Raw genomic sequence first — 15084 nt, 5'->3', positions numbered from 1 at the left:
CTCTCACCGGAAACGAGCCCGACTTACTGCCGGCAATGCGGACCAGACTCTGACACCGGTCATACAGGGACCTGACAGCCCGTATCAAAGGGCCCAGTAACCCATACTCCTGGAGTACAGTAAGCTGGCTCTTGAGGTAAATAAATAAATAAATAAATGGATTTGGTGCCTTCCAAAAAATATTAGTGCCTGGGACGTTTTTAACATTTTGTTACAACCAGGCACTTCGATGTTTTAATCGGGATTTATGTGACATAACAACATAAAGTTCTGCATTAATATGAAGCGAAAGGAAAACTATGGTTTAAAAAAAAAAAACCTGTGCATGAATTATGCAGATTCACATGCATTTTCTTTTACAGTGAAACCAATAAATAAAATCCAGTGCACCAAGTTTTTCTTAGAATTCACCTAATAGAATAACAGCATAAGTTTAGCTGGTCTGTCAACTTCTAACACGACACATTGTGAAAACGTTGAAGGGATGTAATGAATGCTTTTGCAGGCACATGTATCATATCACATTGCATTGTTCTGTATGAGTTGCGTCACATGTTGTATTGCTTTGAATTTGTTTCACATCATATCAAATAGCATTGCAGACTATCTCGTGATATCGCCAGACTCTCACGATCATATTGTGTCACTGTGAATCATTTCCTATTCAAACACTTCTTAACATTATTCTTCAACAAATACGAGGTATTAATAATTACATAAGACAATTTTTTTTGTTTTATTTTCTCTATTTCCCAAAGCCTTGTGGTATAAAACACAGAAATATATTTGTAGAACTAAATTACTAAGAAATATGTTCAGATATATAGTGAATGTGATTGTGGCTTTTATTTTGTCTTGCTTCAGGTTGACAGCCATGGAGAACGGCTCATTTGTTCGGGGCTCCAAAGCGACGCAGTCCCTGCGTATCACCGCCAAGGAGCTGTCGCTCGGCGGGCGAGGGAAAAACTCTGGCCTTGCAAAAATATTCTCCAAGTGGGTAACATTTTAGCAAAGTTTGGTATTGATTTTTACTTTAGCAGCTGCCTTTAATACAGATGGAGGTTAAAGTAAATTATAGGACGTGTTAAACATGACTGAATAGTTTATGATCTTGCTGTTACAAATGTAAAGTCTTAAATGTTTTTGTTTATTTTTCGGGTACATCTGAAATTATGATCAGACCTCTAAATGTGTAACATGTATAAATCTCTTGAGTTGCCTGAATAAATTGTTTTCAGGATTCAGATCCAACCATTCCAACACAAAAGCTACGATTGGCAAACATGATCAATTATCCTGAATTTGGGTAACCTGCTCACCAATGTTAGCATAATGTTAGCATAATGTTAGCATATGCTAAAAGGTTTTTGATGATATGACATGATATAGCTCAAAATGTCAATTTTACATAATTATCCCTCTTTTAAAAAATGTTTAATTGAACTTAATTGTATATTATCTCTAAAACCTTTTAGCTCTTATGAAATTTGTTCCTATTTTTGTGGTTCTAATCCGAGCTTCTGTCTGTTGACTCTAATGAAATATGACCGATTACTGCCAACTAAAACCACATTTCCTTACTGTAAATTATAAGTGGACAATAGAAAATTACATCATATCACTCAGGCATGTGATGACCAAACCTTCCTGGGTCTAAAATGGAGAATATTCAAAACGACCAGAAGCCACTCCGACCAGGAGAAACCTGAACAGCAAAACAAAAACACCCTGATTACCTGCAGTTTACTCAAGACCATGTGGGAAGGTTGTTTAAACATGTTTGGTAGATGATAACATGTTATTGTGTAAGTGGGAAGTGTTCTGTTTGGAGAAATGATAGCGCAGATCTCCAGATTGAGACCGTTGTCATGGTGGAGGCTGGATTCACATGAATGTAGTTTTGTGTACATGGACTGGCTCCACCAACGAGGTTAATTCCAGTCGACGTGAGAGAATAATATGTAGAAACTACCCATAAGTTAGAGATAAATAAAAGGGTATTTTTTTCCTGTGTCCTTTACATAGCTAGTAAAACAAACATGTTTAATCATTGATAGCACCGGCGTCTGTTTCCAGAATGTCAACATATAACATTAAAATAAGCAAATTAACAGTTTTTCTTTGTATACGTTGTAACTTTAAGCTTCCCAACATGTTAAATCAGAAAACATAAAATGTGTGTATGCTCTGCATTGTTGTGAGTCAGTAGAGGTCAGTGTTGTTTCCTTGCCCTGCAGGTACCAGAAGAATGCAGATAAATCCAGTGCAGAGAAGAAAGGAGTGAGTATTCCTCTTAAACATGGATCATATCAAGCAGTGACATTTATGCAAAATTAGGTGGTGCTAAGAAAACATTCACAGATCTTTACAAAAATAATTCATATCCCCCAGTCCTGCAGATATTACTGTTGCTTCGTTGTGTTTTATTGGGAGTTCATGTGAAACACCAACACAAAGTTACTGGCTTTTTCTGAGAAACTTTGTGTCCGTTTCTATTCAGCCTCTCTGATCCCAAACTTTGTAGAAACTCCCCATCCACTGCGGTTACAGCTGCAAACCTTCCAAGTTATGTTTCTGCAATCTTTGCATATTTGGAGACTAACAGTTTTGCCCATTTGTTTTTCTAAAATGCCACAAGCTCACTCAGTCAGACTGGATAGAGAACATCTGTGAACATCTTTTTTCTTTAAAATTCTCAATTAGATTTAGGTTTCTAAGACATGGCTGCTTAGATTTCAGTGTAGCTTTGGCTGCATGTTCAGAGTCTCTCTGTCCTGCTGAAAGGTGAACCTGTGCAGGCCCTTTGCTGACATTTGGACACTATTAAGTAAGTGGCTCTTCCTGACTGTAGAGGAGTTTATTTATAGTTATCAGCGTAAAGGGAGTTGAATAAAAAATGGAGATCACATATTTCAGAATAGTATTTGTTTAAAAAAGTTGAAAACCATGCATATCCTGAACCAGGATTAGGTTGGTCAAGTCCAGCAATTTACATCGAAAAGCTCGACAACTCTTTAGATGCGTCTTTGCTCCAAAACACCTGAATTAAATGAGTGGCTCGTTACGAAGCCTCTGCAAAGCTAAAAATATGCTGATAGGCAACCCTGCGACAAAAAATCCCAGTAAAATGCAGTAAAGTTTAAATTTCTTGGCGAAACGGGTGAAGCTCTAGAGGTGTGAATGGTTTTACGAGGCGCTGTAGTGACCCAGTCCTTCGTTGGAAGACAGGGATTAAGATCTTTCATTTAAAGACTTAACAAACAAGTGGATTAATGTGTAAATTACCATTTATTTTGCCCCTTCTTCCGGGGTGGGGGTTATACAAACTGTGTGTGTGCTTGCTTGTCTCTCTTGATTTCCTCCGATCCACTCATGTGGCGGTAACCTAATTAAAGCTTTAGGAGATGAGGAACACACATATACACAAACGCATTGAGTCGCCATGCCGACACACGGCCGTGTCTTCCCCTGTCCCGGCTGACCTCTCATTGGCTACTTGTCGCGACAGGCGAGTTACCGAACCCATAATCCTGCTCCAGTGTAATCCACCCCACTTGTAAAACTCATTGAGGCTCCACGTGCAGATTTGGCTGCTGTGTCAGAGCGAAAGAGCGATAAACAAACCTGGACTGAGATCAAATGAGAAACGGATCAGAGAACGTCATGAGGAAACACAAGGTACTGTTGTACAGTGTGATTACAGGGTCTGTTTCCCCAGCAGCTATTTGGAGAGACTGTAGGCATCTTCTTTCTTTAATGCTCTGGGTGGTAAAGACGAAACCTGATCTAAACCTGCTCAGATGTTGCTGTAATGATAGGAGCTGAATTCTCACAGAGCACCGCCAGCTGTAATCTAAGCCAATATTTAGTGTGAATCAGTTTAATTATTGTTTTTCAACGTCTTAACGTGTGTTTGCCTTCCTGATACGATTACATTAAAGTGGAGCGTCAGCTGAATTATTTATGAATAACACTTGTGGTATGATGTGTCTGAGCTTAGTTTGAATGAGCACCGTGAAAGACCATCTGTTTGTGTGTGTGTGTGTGTGTGTGTGTGTGTGTGTGTGTGTGTGTGTGTGTGTGTGTGTGCGTGTGTGTGTGTGTGTGTGTGTGTGTGTGTGTGGGAGGAGGGGGGGAGTAGTTGGGGGATGGGAGTCTTTGTCAACATGTCCAGCAAATACCAAGTCCATCTTTTATTACGTAATCAAGAGACACAGATTGTTATACAGAGTAAGATTTCTGGAGTTTATTCTGTTGTGACTTGCAGTAATTTATTAATCCCAAATTAAACTTTAATTGAAGGGGAATGCCGGCAGGATACCGTCATAAACATGAAGGAGTCTTCATGAATGTTTATGAATGTTGTCATGAAGTGTCATTTGGTAAATAATGATGCTTTTAATGAAAAGTTGACACTTTTACTGAACTTTTAATGCAAATTTTAATAAAATTTTGCATTAAAAGGGTCATTATGCATTTTTGCATTAAAAGTGTTATTATTTACTAAATGACACATCATGACAACATTCATCAAGACTCCTTCATGTTCATTGCAGATGTCATATTAACGACAGCGTCATGTCAGTCTTATGCACATGCCTTCAAAATAAAGTGTTACCATCCAGTAAACCTAATTCATTACATAAATGAAATGATTTAGTCTTTTAATTATTTATGGACTTTTCCAACTTGTTGCTTAAGAAAGGAAAGCTTGAAACAAAGTCTTTGTTCTCAAAGAACAAAGTCAATATTCAGATTTATTTCTGCTTTGAAGATGATCCACAGCCTCAAATTACCCAGTTTAACAACACGATGTTCAGCGAAGCCTTTGTTTCTGACAGCTCATCAGACAGGCATCTCAAAAGACAACAACAATTTTAAATGGAATGTTGATTTTTGTATTAAATGCGATGAAAAGTCATTTGTTATATATTTATACCTAACTTCTGTACACTGTGAGCCCTTGAAGTCAAAATTATTTTTTAGGCACACAATTTTGTTTTATAAATGCTGATAAAGACAAAACACAGAGTTTCCAACCCAGTGACAGAAAAAACCCTATAAAATTCTTACTAGTTGTTTTTGAGTCATTCTTTTGTGGATGTTTACAGCAATTATTCTATCAAAAAATCTGAAAACCTGCATGTGTTATTATATGTATGTCTAGATACATCCGTTGGTTCTTTATTACCAAGTTGCAGACTCCTGGTTTCGTTTCTTGTTAACAAATGCTGTGTGACTGCAGTGAATCTGTATTGACCTTCTGTCTCAAGCTGTGTTCCCAATTAATGCCGTAGGTTTTATTTGAAATTGATGTCGCATGTTGCCGTGTGGTTCAGACGCACCAAACATGGAGGCTGCTGTCCTTGACACATTAGTCCTCGGTCTGATTTACTGCTTCTCCTTATCTGTTTGCCCTTTCTCCTCTCAAGCTGCTAATAATGAGTAAAGGCCACAGGTGGCAAAAACATTAAGCAAGAGTAAAATCTGTTTGAGGAATATTTTAAAACAGCTTTCAAGTACTATAATTATTGGTATTGAGCCTCCTTTACTCTGCTGCTCCTAAATAAAATCCACCACAACAACTTTTCTTCAAAAATCACCTTTGACAGAGTTTCTCCAACACATAAAGTCCTTGAATAAAATAAAATATGCTGAAGTCTCTGGGTGTGTTGGAACAATATATGATCAATTAAAGGGACTTCTTCTGTTTAAGCCCATTTAATCTTTTTTTTTTTTCCTTTTAAAAATAAGTTTTTTCACAAGACAAGTCTGGCATGTGTATAGTGGATTACATGGAAATATGGCTTCTCTAATTCCAGTTATAAAAAGTCTTTTTGTTTACCAAGGTAGGTCATTTGTGTGCCTTTTCCCTCACTTGTTTTGCCGTTTTGAACACCGTCTCATGTCTGTCTCTGTGATTCTGTATTTACTTAGTTATATATAAAAAAAAAAACAACAAGAAACAAGAAGTAAAACCAGGGAGCAAAGAGTTAACTTTTCCCAGAGCGTATCGTTTCCTGCTCTGGTTTCCTGGGTTTTCTGACTCTGGCTCTCACTTTCCTACCGTCGGAGTGGGGCCGGACCGGCTCGCTCTGGTAGGTTTTGTCTAGCCGCCCGTGTCACGCTCAGCTCGACCTTCTGCTGTCTCTCACCTCCTGAGCCGTGGAGGAAAACCAGCCTGGACTTTCCTTGCTGTCTAGCTGTAGTGACACCAATCCTGGCCGCTTCATCTCATTGAAAAAGGTTTCTTCTTCTTCTTCTTCTTTTCTACTCGCTTAAACAAAAAAAAAATCGGGAACAATCTCTCCGTGATCCGGTTGTCCATTCAGGCTGGCCTCGCGTCACAAAGACAGCAGTTGTGCCACTGCTTTTTGTTCTTTGTCGGGGTTTTGTCACTTGCTCAAATCTTTTCCGCAGCGTTCTTTACCGTCTTCATTTTACACATAAGGATTCAGCTCATGTTTGTCATCTTTAATCACTTGTAATTAATTGCAAGACATATTAAATAGTTTTTAATTTTTTGTGGAAATTGTGCAAGGTTGTGGGCCGGAAATGTCATTCTGAAGTCCGTTTTGTTTTCTATGATTAACAGATCTACATATTTTCCTGTCCACATCCTCTTTGCTTATGTGTCACTTCTTTTCTACAATTGAGGAAGTTCCTGCCTGCTGAAGTGTGCGGTGCTCCTGCTGAGTTTTTTCCCCCTCTCAGCTGTCACTAAAAGCAGACATTTCAGTGGTAAACGGAGCCGTCGTCTGTGGGGTTTAGGGAAAAAAGTGAAAAGAAAAGCAGCTGAGTTTTCTGTCACAGCCAATAAACCAGCATCTCTGACTTCAGGAGCCACATCTCTGCACTGGAGCAGCTTTGAGCAGCTGCTCACTTCATCTATTAGCCTAGCCAAGTTCAGAATCAGGCATTTCCTTCATTCCACCGCGTTAATCCGAGGCCTTACAGCTGTCTTTCTCCATCAGTTCGCCTGCAACAAAATAGATCTTGTGACAAAATTTTTTATTTATTTATTTTTTTAATTCAGTTAATTTCTCTTGTTTTTCTTGAAGGCCACTGATGATGCTCCATCCTCTCTGCGCTCTGGGAAACTGAATTCCCTGAAGAATCAATTTGAAAAAACAGTCAACCTAAATCAGGATAAAAAGCCTCCTGTTCCACCTCCGAGCGGCTCCAGCATTCTCCGCTCACGCTCCGTCCTGACCAGGCCCACTGCCATCCGCGAGGAGCCCGCCGCGCCCGTCAAGAACCAGGACCTGCGCGCCGACAGGGGGCATCAGAGCGTAGCCAGACCCGAGCAGCAGCAGCCGCCGCCGCCTGCCGCCCCGGCGGGCGACAAGCAGAGAGGGATGGACGGGGATGAGGCCGCAAACAGGCGAAAACCCGAGCGGATCGAGGAGGAAGCTCCCACCAGCCCACTCGCCACTTTTGAGAAACCCAAAGTGCAGCTGACCGACCTGAAGATGAAGTTTGAGAAGGGAGAAGACGCCGCTGGAAAGGTAAACCTGTTGATTTGTAAAAGTAGTAAAAGTCTAAACTTGATGGCGAGTGCAACATAACTCGGGTTTTTAGCCTGTAGTTAAAGTTGTGGGCGGGGGGGTTTGTTTGTTTTTACAGTATCTTGCACAAGTTTTCATACTCCTGGAGCTTTTATTTTCCACAAGATTTGTGTGAAAAACACAAAACACGGTATATCTGCAAAGTGAAGAAATTAGCATATATAGTTATTAAAATATGCTGGACATTTGCATTTGATGTTTTCTAGAGTCAGCTTTTACTGCAAAATACATAAATATATTGATTACAATGTGTAAATTACAAAGAGTTGGATAATTATTATTTATCGGTGTACACTAGGTTACAGGTTATGCATGTTTCAACAAATAGACATTAACAAGTATCAATTCATCACAAGTCAAATCATTTCTGTCGTCTTTTCCTCATTTTTGAGCAGCTTTTACCTGCTGAAACGTGAACTTCTGTCCCAGCTTCAGGTCTTAAACGTTTTCTCCCAGAACTGCCCTGTGTTTATTTAGCAGAAGCTGTCCCAGAGCATGATGCTGCCACCACTGTATTTCTCTCTTCATTATCCTGTTTGTTCAAACAAACTCACAGACCTTCACAAAACGGCTGCGTTTACACTAAGATTAAACGACACACAGCTTGACTCACTAATTAGCAGACTGGTTCAACACGTTTTGTTTTTAACATTGCAAATTATTTCCCCTCCACATCATAATTATGCTCAGCTTTCTGATAGTCTGTCGTATAAAACTCCAATAAAACAGATTCAATTTCTTTTTGTTGCGACTTGATCAGCTGTAAAAAAAGAAAAGGTCAAAGGTGAACATTCTTTTGCGAGGTGCTGTCCTGGTCAAAATGTTCATGCACATTTCCCTTAACGTCCTTTCAGAAGTTTAAAACCGTCCATATTTACTTTTTTCACTCCTTTCTGAAGCCCCTTTAGTTCAGTCACCAGTTTCTACCTTCCCCAGCTTCATTCTTTCACTGCAGCTCTCTCCCTCTTTCTGTCTCTCTCTCCCTTTGTCTCTCTCTCTCTTTTTCTCTCTGACCTATAAAACAAGTCTCCCTCTCTCCAGCTCCTGAAACAGAGGAATGCAGACATTCCTTTCCAAGGCCCATCTCAGTCTTCATGGGATCACCTCAGTAAAGCTGCTGTCTTTATCTTGGCGTTGTTCACACATTTAAAACCGAGAACCCATTTTCTTTTGTAGAGTTTTTCCTTCACTCTTTGGGTTTCTTCAGTTAATTCATCCCAGTATTCATGTTTGCTCAGTTTCCCTCTCATGTTATTATACTTAACCTGTTCTATTATTCACATTTATTCATCTTTCATCAATAGGAAAGTTACAGAAATGTTTTCACTCTGTCCTTAGTAACACGTGGGCTGTTTGAAACGGCTCACACTCCTTATTTTTCTGTGTGTGTTCAGAGAGAAACTATCATTAGTGTCAGAGCCGCGGTGCAGTCAGGCCCGTCCACGTTGTGTTTAGTGAAGGGCGCATGAATGCTTTCAGATGTTTTGGTCAGGCTGCAGGTCAGATGCAGGCAGGTGGCGGCCTTATCAGGTCCCCGTCATCATCAGACAAGAGTTAGACATCTCCATCGCTTTTGTTTCTCTTTTCTGATTCAGCACACCATCTGAATGTTGTTTACGGTACCAGGCAAAAGTTTTCATACCTCCTGAATGTTTCTGTCTTTGTTGTTTTTTTACAACAGGAAACATAAAAGTAATTCAGTGTTGCGAGCATTTGTACCGCAACAAATATATAAACTCGAATGCATCCACAGCTCATGATCCATTAACTTGCAGGTTAAATTGCTGCCAAATATTACCGTATTTTCCGCACTATAAGGCGCACCTTCAATGAATGGCCTATTTAAAAACTTTTTTCATATATAATGCGCACCGCATTGTAAGGCGCATAGAATAGACGCAATAGTAGAGGCTGGAGTTACGTTATGCATCCACTAGATGGAGCTGCACTACAGGGAATATCAACAAAACAGTCCGACTCGGGTCGGCGAGGAGAGTCTTCTGCGACTGGACCGGGGCGTGGCCGGACGATGGTCACCGTTCTCCGTTCGAGCACAGCATGTTCATGGAGAACGTGGTGCAACATGACCTGCAGACGACCTGATTATCAGGTCGGTAGGAAGGTCAGTCAAACTTTATTAACAAACCAGCGTTCTGACAACTATCCCAGCATGCACTGTGAGCTTCTCCTTCTACGGGCAAAAATGAAGTCGGCGGCTGCTTACCGTAGTTGCTTGATCTGTTGTGGCTCAATATTGGTCCACATATAAGGCGCACCGGATTATAAGGTGCACTGTCGGCTTTTGAGGAAATTGAAGGTTTTTAGGTGCGCCTTATAGTGCGGAAAATACGGTACTTAACTTTACTTTGTTTAGCAGAGTTAATGCTAAAAGCACACTCCAATTTTCAGATTTCCGTTTGTTAAAGTGAAGTTTTGGCTGTAATGTGACTAAATACAGACTAACTCATGAACTTTATTTATTGACACAGAAATTAATGCTAAAATCTTTTTCCAGTGTGACTATATTAACTGATTTTTATTTTGTGTTTAATGTTACCACTTCATTGTATAAATGTTAGTATATATACACTTGGATAAAACATGTAAAAATTCAGGTTCTGGACATGGAACCTGAACAAATCGAACTCGTTCAAAGAAAGCTTGATGACCTGCGACACGATTTGTTAAGTTTAATCTGGAAATTGTTTGGGTGGCGTCTCTCACTGTCAACCATTGCAAAACCAGACCCACTTCAACAAAACTTTATAGTAGTGAAGGCAGAGATGAGTAATACTTAACATCCTCTCCTCAGCAAATTAAGGAAGGAAAACCAGGCCTGGCTCACACATGCATGTTTAGCTCCACTCCTAAAACCCGTTTTCACTCCTTCAGGTCGGCAGGTCGACGATTCGCAGCACTTCGTCTGAAGACTCAGAACGTCCTAAAAGTAAGCAAATGGTTTATTTCTATCAGCATTTGTTGTGTGTTTTTTTTTTTTAAACATCTATCGACCTCAGTTAATGAAGAACCACCCCTCTGCTTCAGGTTCGTCTCCGCTGACCCGCTCTGCGTCTGTGAGGGTGAATAAGGCCAAGTACGAGCTGAGTGTCGCTAAACATAACGCCGGCTGCTCTGTGAGTTCAGTACCAGATACATTTTAACTCAGTTGAAAACAAACAGAAATATTTCTGCTATGTTTTGATTGTTTAAAAAAAAATCAGTGGAGTTCAAGGTTAATGTTCCCCTGATAAAATCTGTTGAGCCTCGTCAGCGGATGAAATCATTAAGGACGTAAATTAAGGATGAAATTCAGACTGTAGCTTTGTCGTCCTGCGCTGTGAATGCAGTTAGTCTGCATTCACAGCAGAGCTAGTTTCCTGCAGGAAACTTTGCCTGCAGGTAGTTTCTGTGCAGTGACAAGAAAATTGTGGTGCAGAAACAGCTGGGAAAAAATCAGGTTTGGGTGTTAGGGAGTGACCCTCTCTGTATGTTGCTGAAGGGGCGTCATCAATAGGAAAGATATGACTGCCTAAAGCAGGGGTCACCAACTCCAGTCCTCAAGGGCTACCATCCTGCAACTTTTAGATTCACCTCTGCTCCAAAATGTCTGAATTTCCTCACCAGCATTCATTCCTCTCTGCAATAGGCTGGAAATGAGCAGTTTATTTGATCCAGGTGTGTTTGAGCAGAGACACATCTAAAAGTTGCAGGATGGTAGCCCTCGAGGACTGGAGTTGGTGACCCCTGGCCTAAAGTATGCGATGCTAACACACGCACAGCAGTCACCACGCTCTCACCTTCGAGGGTAAATGTCACAAGTGAGTTTTGTCATGTAAGATGCTATCTCAGAGTTTTCTGAGATAGTATCATGAAAACAAGATTAATGATTAAATTGCTATTGAGAAAAATAAGGGAGATTTATTTATCTGACAGGAAAGTGGGCAATGAGAAAAGGGGGAAGACATGCAGCAGAGGTCGCCAGGGGTCGCATGTGGGTTGTGCTTAACCCCTGCGTCACCACAGCAGACTGGAAATGCTCTTAAACCACACATTAAAACTGCCTTCATCAAAGAACAATCGTACGTCTTGTACTTTGATCTGACCATCCTGCCTTTTTGAATTGATATAATAAAACCAGTTTTAAACCAGTTCAGCTTTTGCTACTCAGTTTCTTTCCCATGGAGATTGAGAATTGTTTCCATTTACTGTTTGCACCGTTCTCTCTCAGCGTCCAAACTTGGATGGTTTCGTCACTAATACTGTGGTTTCTCTCTGTGTTTTCACCAGATCGACCAACCAAAAGGGACTGCTATCAGAAAATCTGTGTCCATGAGAGTCAAACAGACTCCAGCAGCAGAGTGCAATGGTAACACTTTCCAGAAACCAGAGGAAAACATGAAAAGGCCTCTAGCAGAGCCAGAGCTGATTCTGTGTTTTCTCTCTTTTCAGGGGAAGGAACTGAGCAACCCAAAGCAACCAGGGTGGGGCAACGTGACAATGTGGTTACTAAAATCAACTTTTCACTCTTTGTTCTCCATGAATGCATTCGATTGGTTTTGTTTTAGCAGATGTTTCGTGTACCAGAGGCAACAAAATGCGCTGCCTGTCAGAAAACGGTGTATAATCTGGAGAAACTGGTGGTTGGTGAGCACACTTACCACAAAAACTGCTTCGCCTGCTCTCACTGCAGCACAAAGCTGAAGTAAGCTGCCGCACTTTGATCTGCTGATGTATTTATTCTTGTACGATGATAGAAAAGATTAGTCCAGACTCTTGAACGTGCTTTGCTTCACAGTCCCTCAAATTCTGCAGCTCATTCTGTTCTGCCACACTTTTTCCTTCCACATAACTTTCCATTTGTGTGCTTAGATGCTCACTGTCTAGTCAGCAGTCACCCGCTGATTGGGTTGAATTTATTATTTCTGTTTAAAGAAAATCTTTGTTTTTGGTCTTATGTAGTGATTTCATTTTAATGAGAAACTGACTTCTGGTTTTTATAACGGCAACAAACAAAAGGCAACAGATTTACCTAATTGAATTACTAAAAGTTATCAGCTTGTCAATGACGTTCACATTTATTACTTACATATATACATACAGCTATGTATGTATGACTTGTTTGAAATAAGAAAATAAGAGTAAATGTATTTCTTACGAATCTCGTTGCTGTGTCTCTTTCCGTCCTTCCTTCCTTCTTACCTTTTTTTTTCTTATTTTCCTTTTCTCCATCCATTTCTTGTCCTTCCTTCTGCATTTTCTTACTTCCTTGTTTTTTCTCCCTTTCATTCTTTCTTTCTTGGCATTCTGGAAGTCTTTTTAAGAAATGAATTTTATAAGATTTGTGCTCATGTCAAGCCTTTGCTGCTCCGTCTCTAGTCTGTGGAACTACGCCTCCCTGCATGGTAAGATCTACTGCAAGCCTCACTACAACCAGCTGTTCAAGGCCAAAGGGAACTACGACGAAGGCTTCGGCCATCGCCCTCATAAGGAGCTGTGGGAGCCTCGAGACGACGGAGAGGAAAGCGAGGAGCCGCCGAAGCCCAAAGAGCGACCAGTGGAGGCGAAGCAGCCGGCTGAGAGCGTGTCCGAGCCGCAGCCGGATCCCAGCGGGGAAACGTCGCCACAGGTCAAGGTCACAGACATGGCCGCCTTGCTGGAGACCCGCACAAAAACGCGGGCCGGCTCCGGAGAGACGCAGCAGGCTGCAGACAAGCCGGCCGAGAAGCGGCGGCTGAAGGTGGCCTGGCCGCCTCCGGCCGGCGAAGACCACCCTGGACCGCTGAGTCCATCCGCCGAGGACGTCCCCTCAAACAGAACCCGGAGAGCCAAGTGGCCCCCAGAGGACGAGGTCCACTCATCCTTCCAGAGCTCAGAGCAGGCCGAGCTGAAGAGCCTGAGGAGGACCGCGTCTCTGAAGGAGCGCAGCCGTGTGTTCACAGTCGCAGCCAAACCGAAACCGACTCCCACAGCCGCCGAGGGCCGCAGGGAGCCGCGGCGGCCGCTCAAACAACTGCAGGACTGGAGGGCATCGCTGGAGGAGAAACAACCATCTGAAGACAAACCCGAAGTAAACCACCAGCAGGAGGAAAAGGAAGAGCAGAGGCCAAATGGAGGCGTGAGCACCCCGAAGGAGGAGAATCCGACTGAAGACAAGGAGGAACGGAAGGAGAAGCGCTCCTCCCAGGATGTGGGCTTCTGGGAAGACAAGGAGGGGAGCGACGCTGAGGACCTGAGCGCCGAGGACATCATCAAGAAGAACCGCTACTACGATGAAGACGACGAGGATTCGATAGTATAAGTAGCTTAAAAATCCACTTCCAGCAACCAAAAAAGAAAAAAAAAAAAAAAACACTTTTAGCTCAAAGGTGGCCGATTAGTTTAGCTTTACCAGATTTTACTCCTGCAGAAACCAAAACTATACCAGCTATCTGTGAATCAAATCTTTTATTGTTCTTTTTATGTTTCAGTTATATTTGTAAAAAGGATTAAAACTTTTTTTTTTTTTGATCATGTGCCCTTTGAAAAATGAAGAACAGCTTTTAAATTAGTTTTAGTTTTGGCTCTGCATTTGATTTTTACTCCTGAAAACTTGTTACAGCTCTCTTCTTCGCTCAGGGATCAAACAGCTGGTTGAACGGTTTTGTCCTTGCCTTCATTTTACATGAATACTGCTTCCTTTCACTTTTCTGTTTTAAACTGGGGTTTTTTTTTTTAGTTTAAATGTTTTATCTGCTTTTAACGTTTTCTTTGCAGAATGCCTGGCTGATCTTCCACATACCGCTTGTGCAATTAAATTTTTTTTTTCATTATTGCATATTACAAAATTTGCATATTTTTGTAAATTCATCTCTTGAAATGAAAACGGACCAAATGAGCTGCCAAAGTTTTGTGGTAATTCCTAACATCTCCAGGGGCCTTTTTAAGTTTAAAGGAACATTTTCAAATGTAATCCATTTTGTAGGCGAAACATTTTCAATGTATTTTCATGTTATGGAGTTCATACATGTTTGCACAACAATTTGTCTTCTTGTGACTGGAGATCACAACCCGTTTCTGAAACAGAATTAAAATGTACTACTGAATCCTTGTTGTCATCTTGTAATTCATCAACTATTCAGACTTTAAAATTAACATGGCAAGATTTGAGTAGTCAGATATTCTGCAACCAGAGTTTAAGGGCAAAAATTCAGTTCCCAGTGCAAAACTCTGTTCTGGTTTTAGGAATCCTAATGGTGCCATGAATGATGTGAACAGAAACTGAAGCTCTTCCTGGTGATTTGATCCGAGTCCAACCTCACTAGCAGCAAAACCCTCAACTCAAAACTGCTTCTGATGCAAAATAATGACAATGGTGAGAACATCCTTTAAGACACTTGGTATTATAGAACAAAAAGTGGTTTTAAAAAATATTAAATCGAGGGCTGATAACATATTCTCTACCTCACTGCCATAAATGCACAAACCAATTTTATTGAGGCATTGCTGGCACCTTCTTGTGCTCTAAAGTCTTTTTTGA

At 41.0% G+C, this 15084-nt stretch overlaps 1 protein-coding gene across 5 annotated transcripts in view; it reads left to right on the top strand.

Moving 5' to 3' along the window:
• The window catches only part of LOC103465334 (LIM domain and actin-binding protein 1-like), a 19915-nt gene extending 5265 nt beyond the window's left edge, over window positions 1–14650 (top strand). For 2 of the 5 annotated variants that reach the window (XM_008410028.2, XM_008410027.2), the window contains exons 2-10: window positions 865–993; window positions 2238–2280; window positions 7062–7508; window positions 10461–10515; window positions 10614–10702; window positions 11856–11934; window positions 12018–12049; window positions 12137–12270; window positions 12945–14650. In XM_008410028.2, the coding sequence (XP_008408250.2) occupies window positions 865–993; window positions 2238–2280; window positions 7062–7508; window positions 10461–10515; window positions 10614–10702; window positions 11856–11934; window positions 12018–12049; window positions 12137–12270; window positions 12945–13866 (1930 nt within the window). In that variant the 3' untranslated portion in view covers window positions 13867–14650. Of the gene's footprint in view, window positions 1–864; window positions 994–2237; window positions 2281–3534; window positions 3679–5967; window positions 6099–6163; window positions 6247–7061; window positions 7509–10460; window positions 10516–10613; window positions 10703–11855; window positions 11935–12017; window positions 12050–12136; window positions 12271–12944 lie in introns of those variants that run through there. The other 3 variants (XM_008410029.2, XM_017304599.1, XM_017304600.1) reach the window with 3 other exon arrangements.
• Window positions 14651–15084: the final 434 nt, after the last annotated feature.

This window comes from Poecilia reticulata, linkage group LG5, assembly GCF_000633615.1.
Source record: "Poecilia reticulata strain Guanapo linkage group LG5, Guppy_female_1.0+MT, whole genome shotgun sequence".
Lineage (NCBI taxonomy): Eukaryota > Metazoa > Chordata > Actinopteri > Cyprinodontiformes > Poeciliidae > Poecilia > Poecilia reticulata.
Note: the sequence above shows the minus strand (reverse complement) of the source record. Positions and strands in the feature narration are given on the sequence as shown.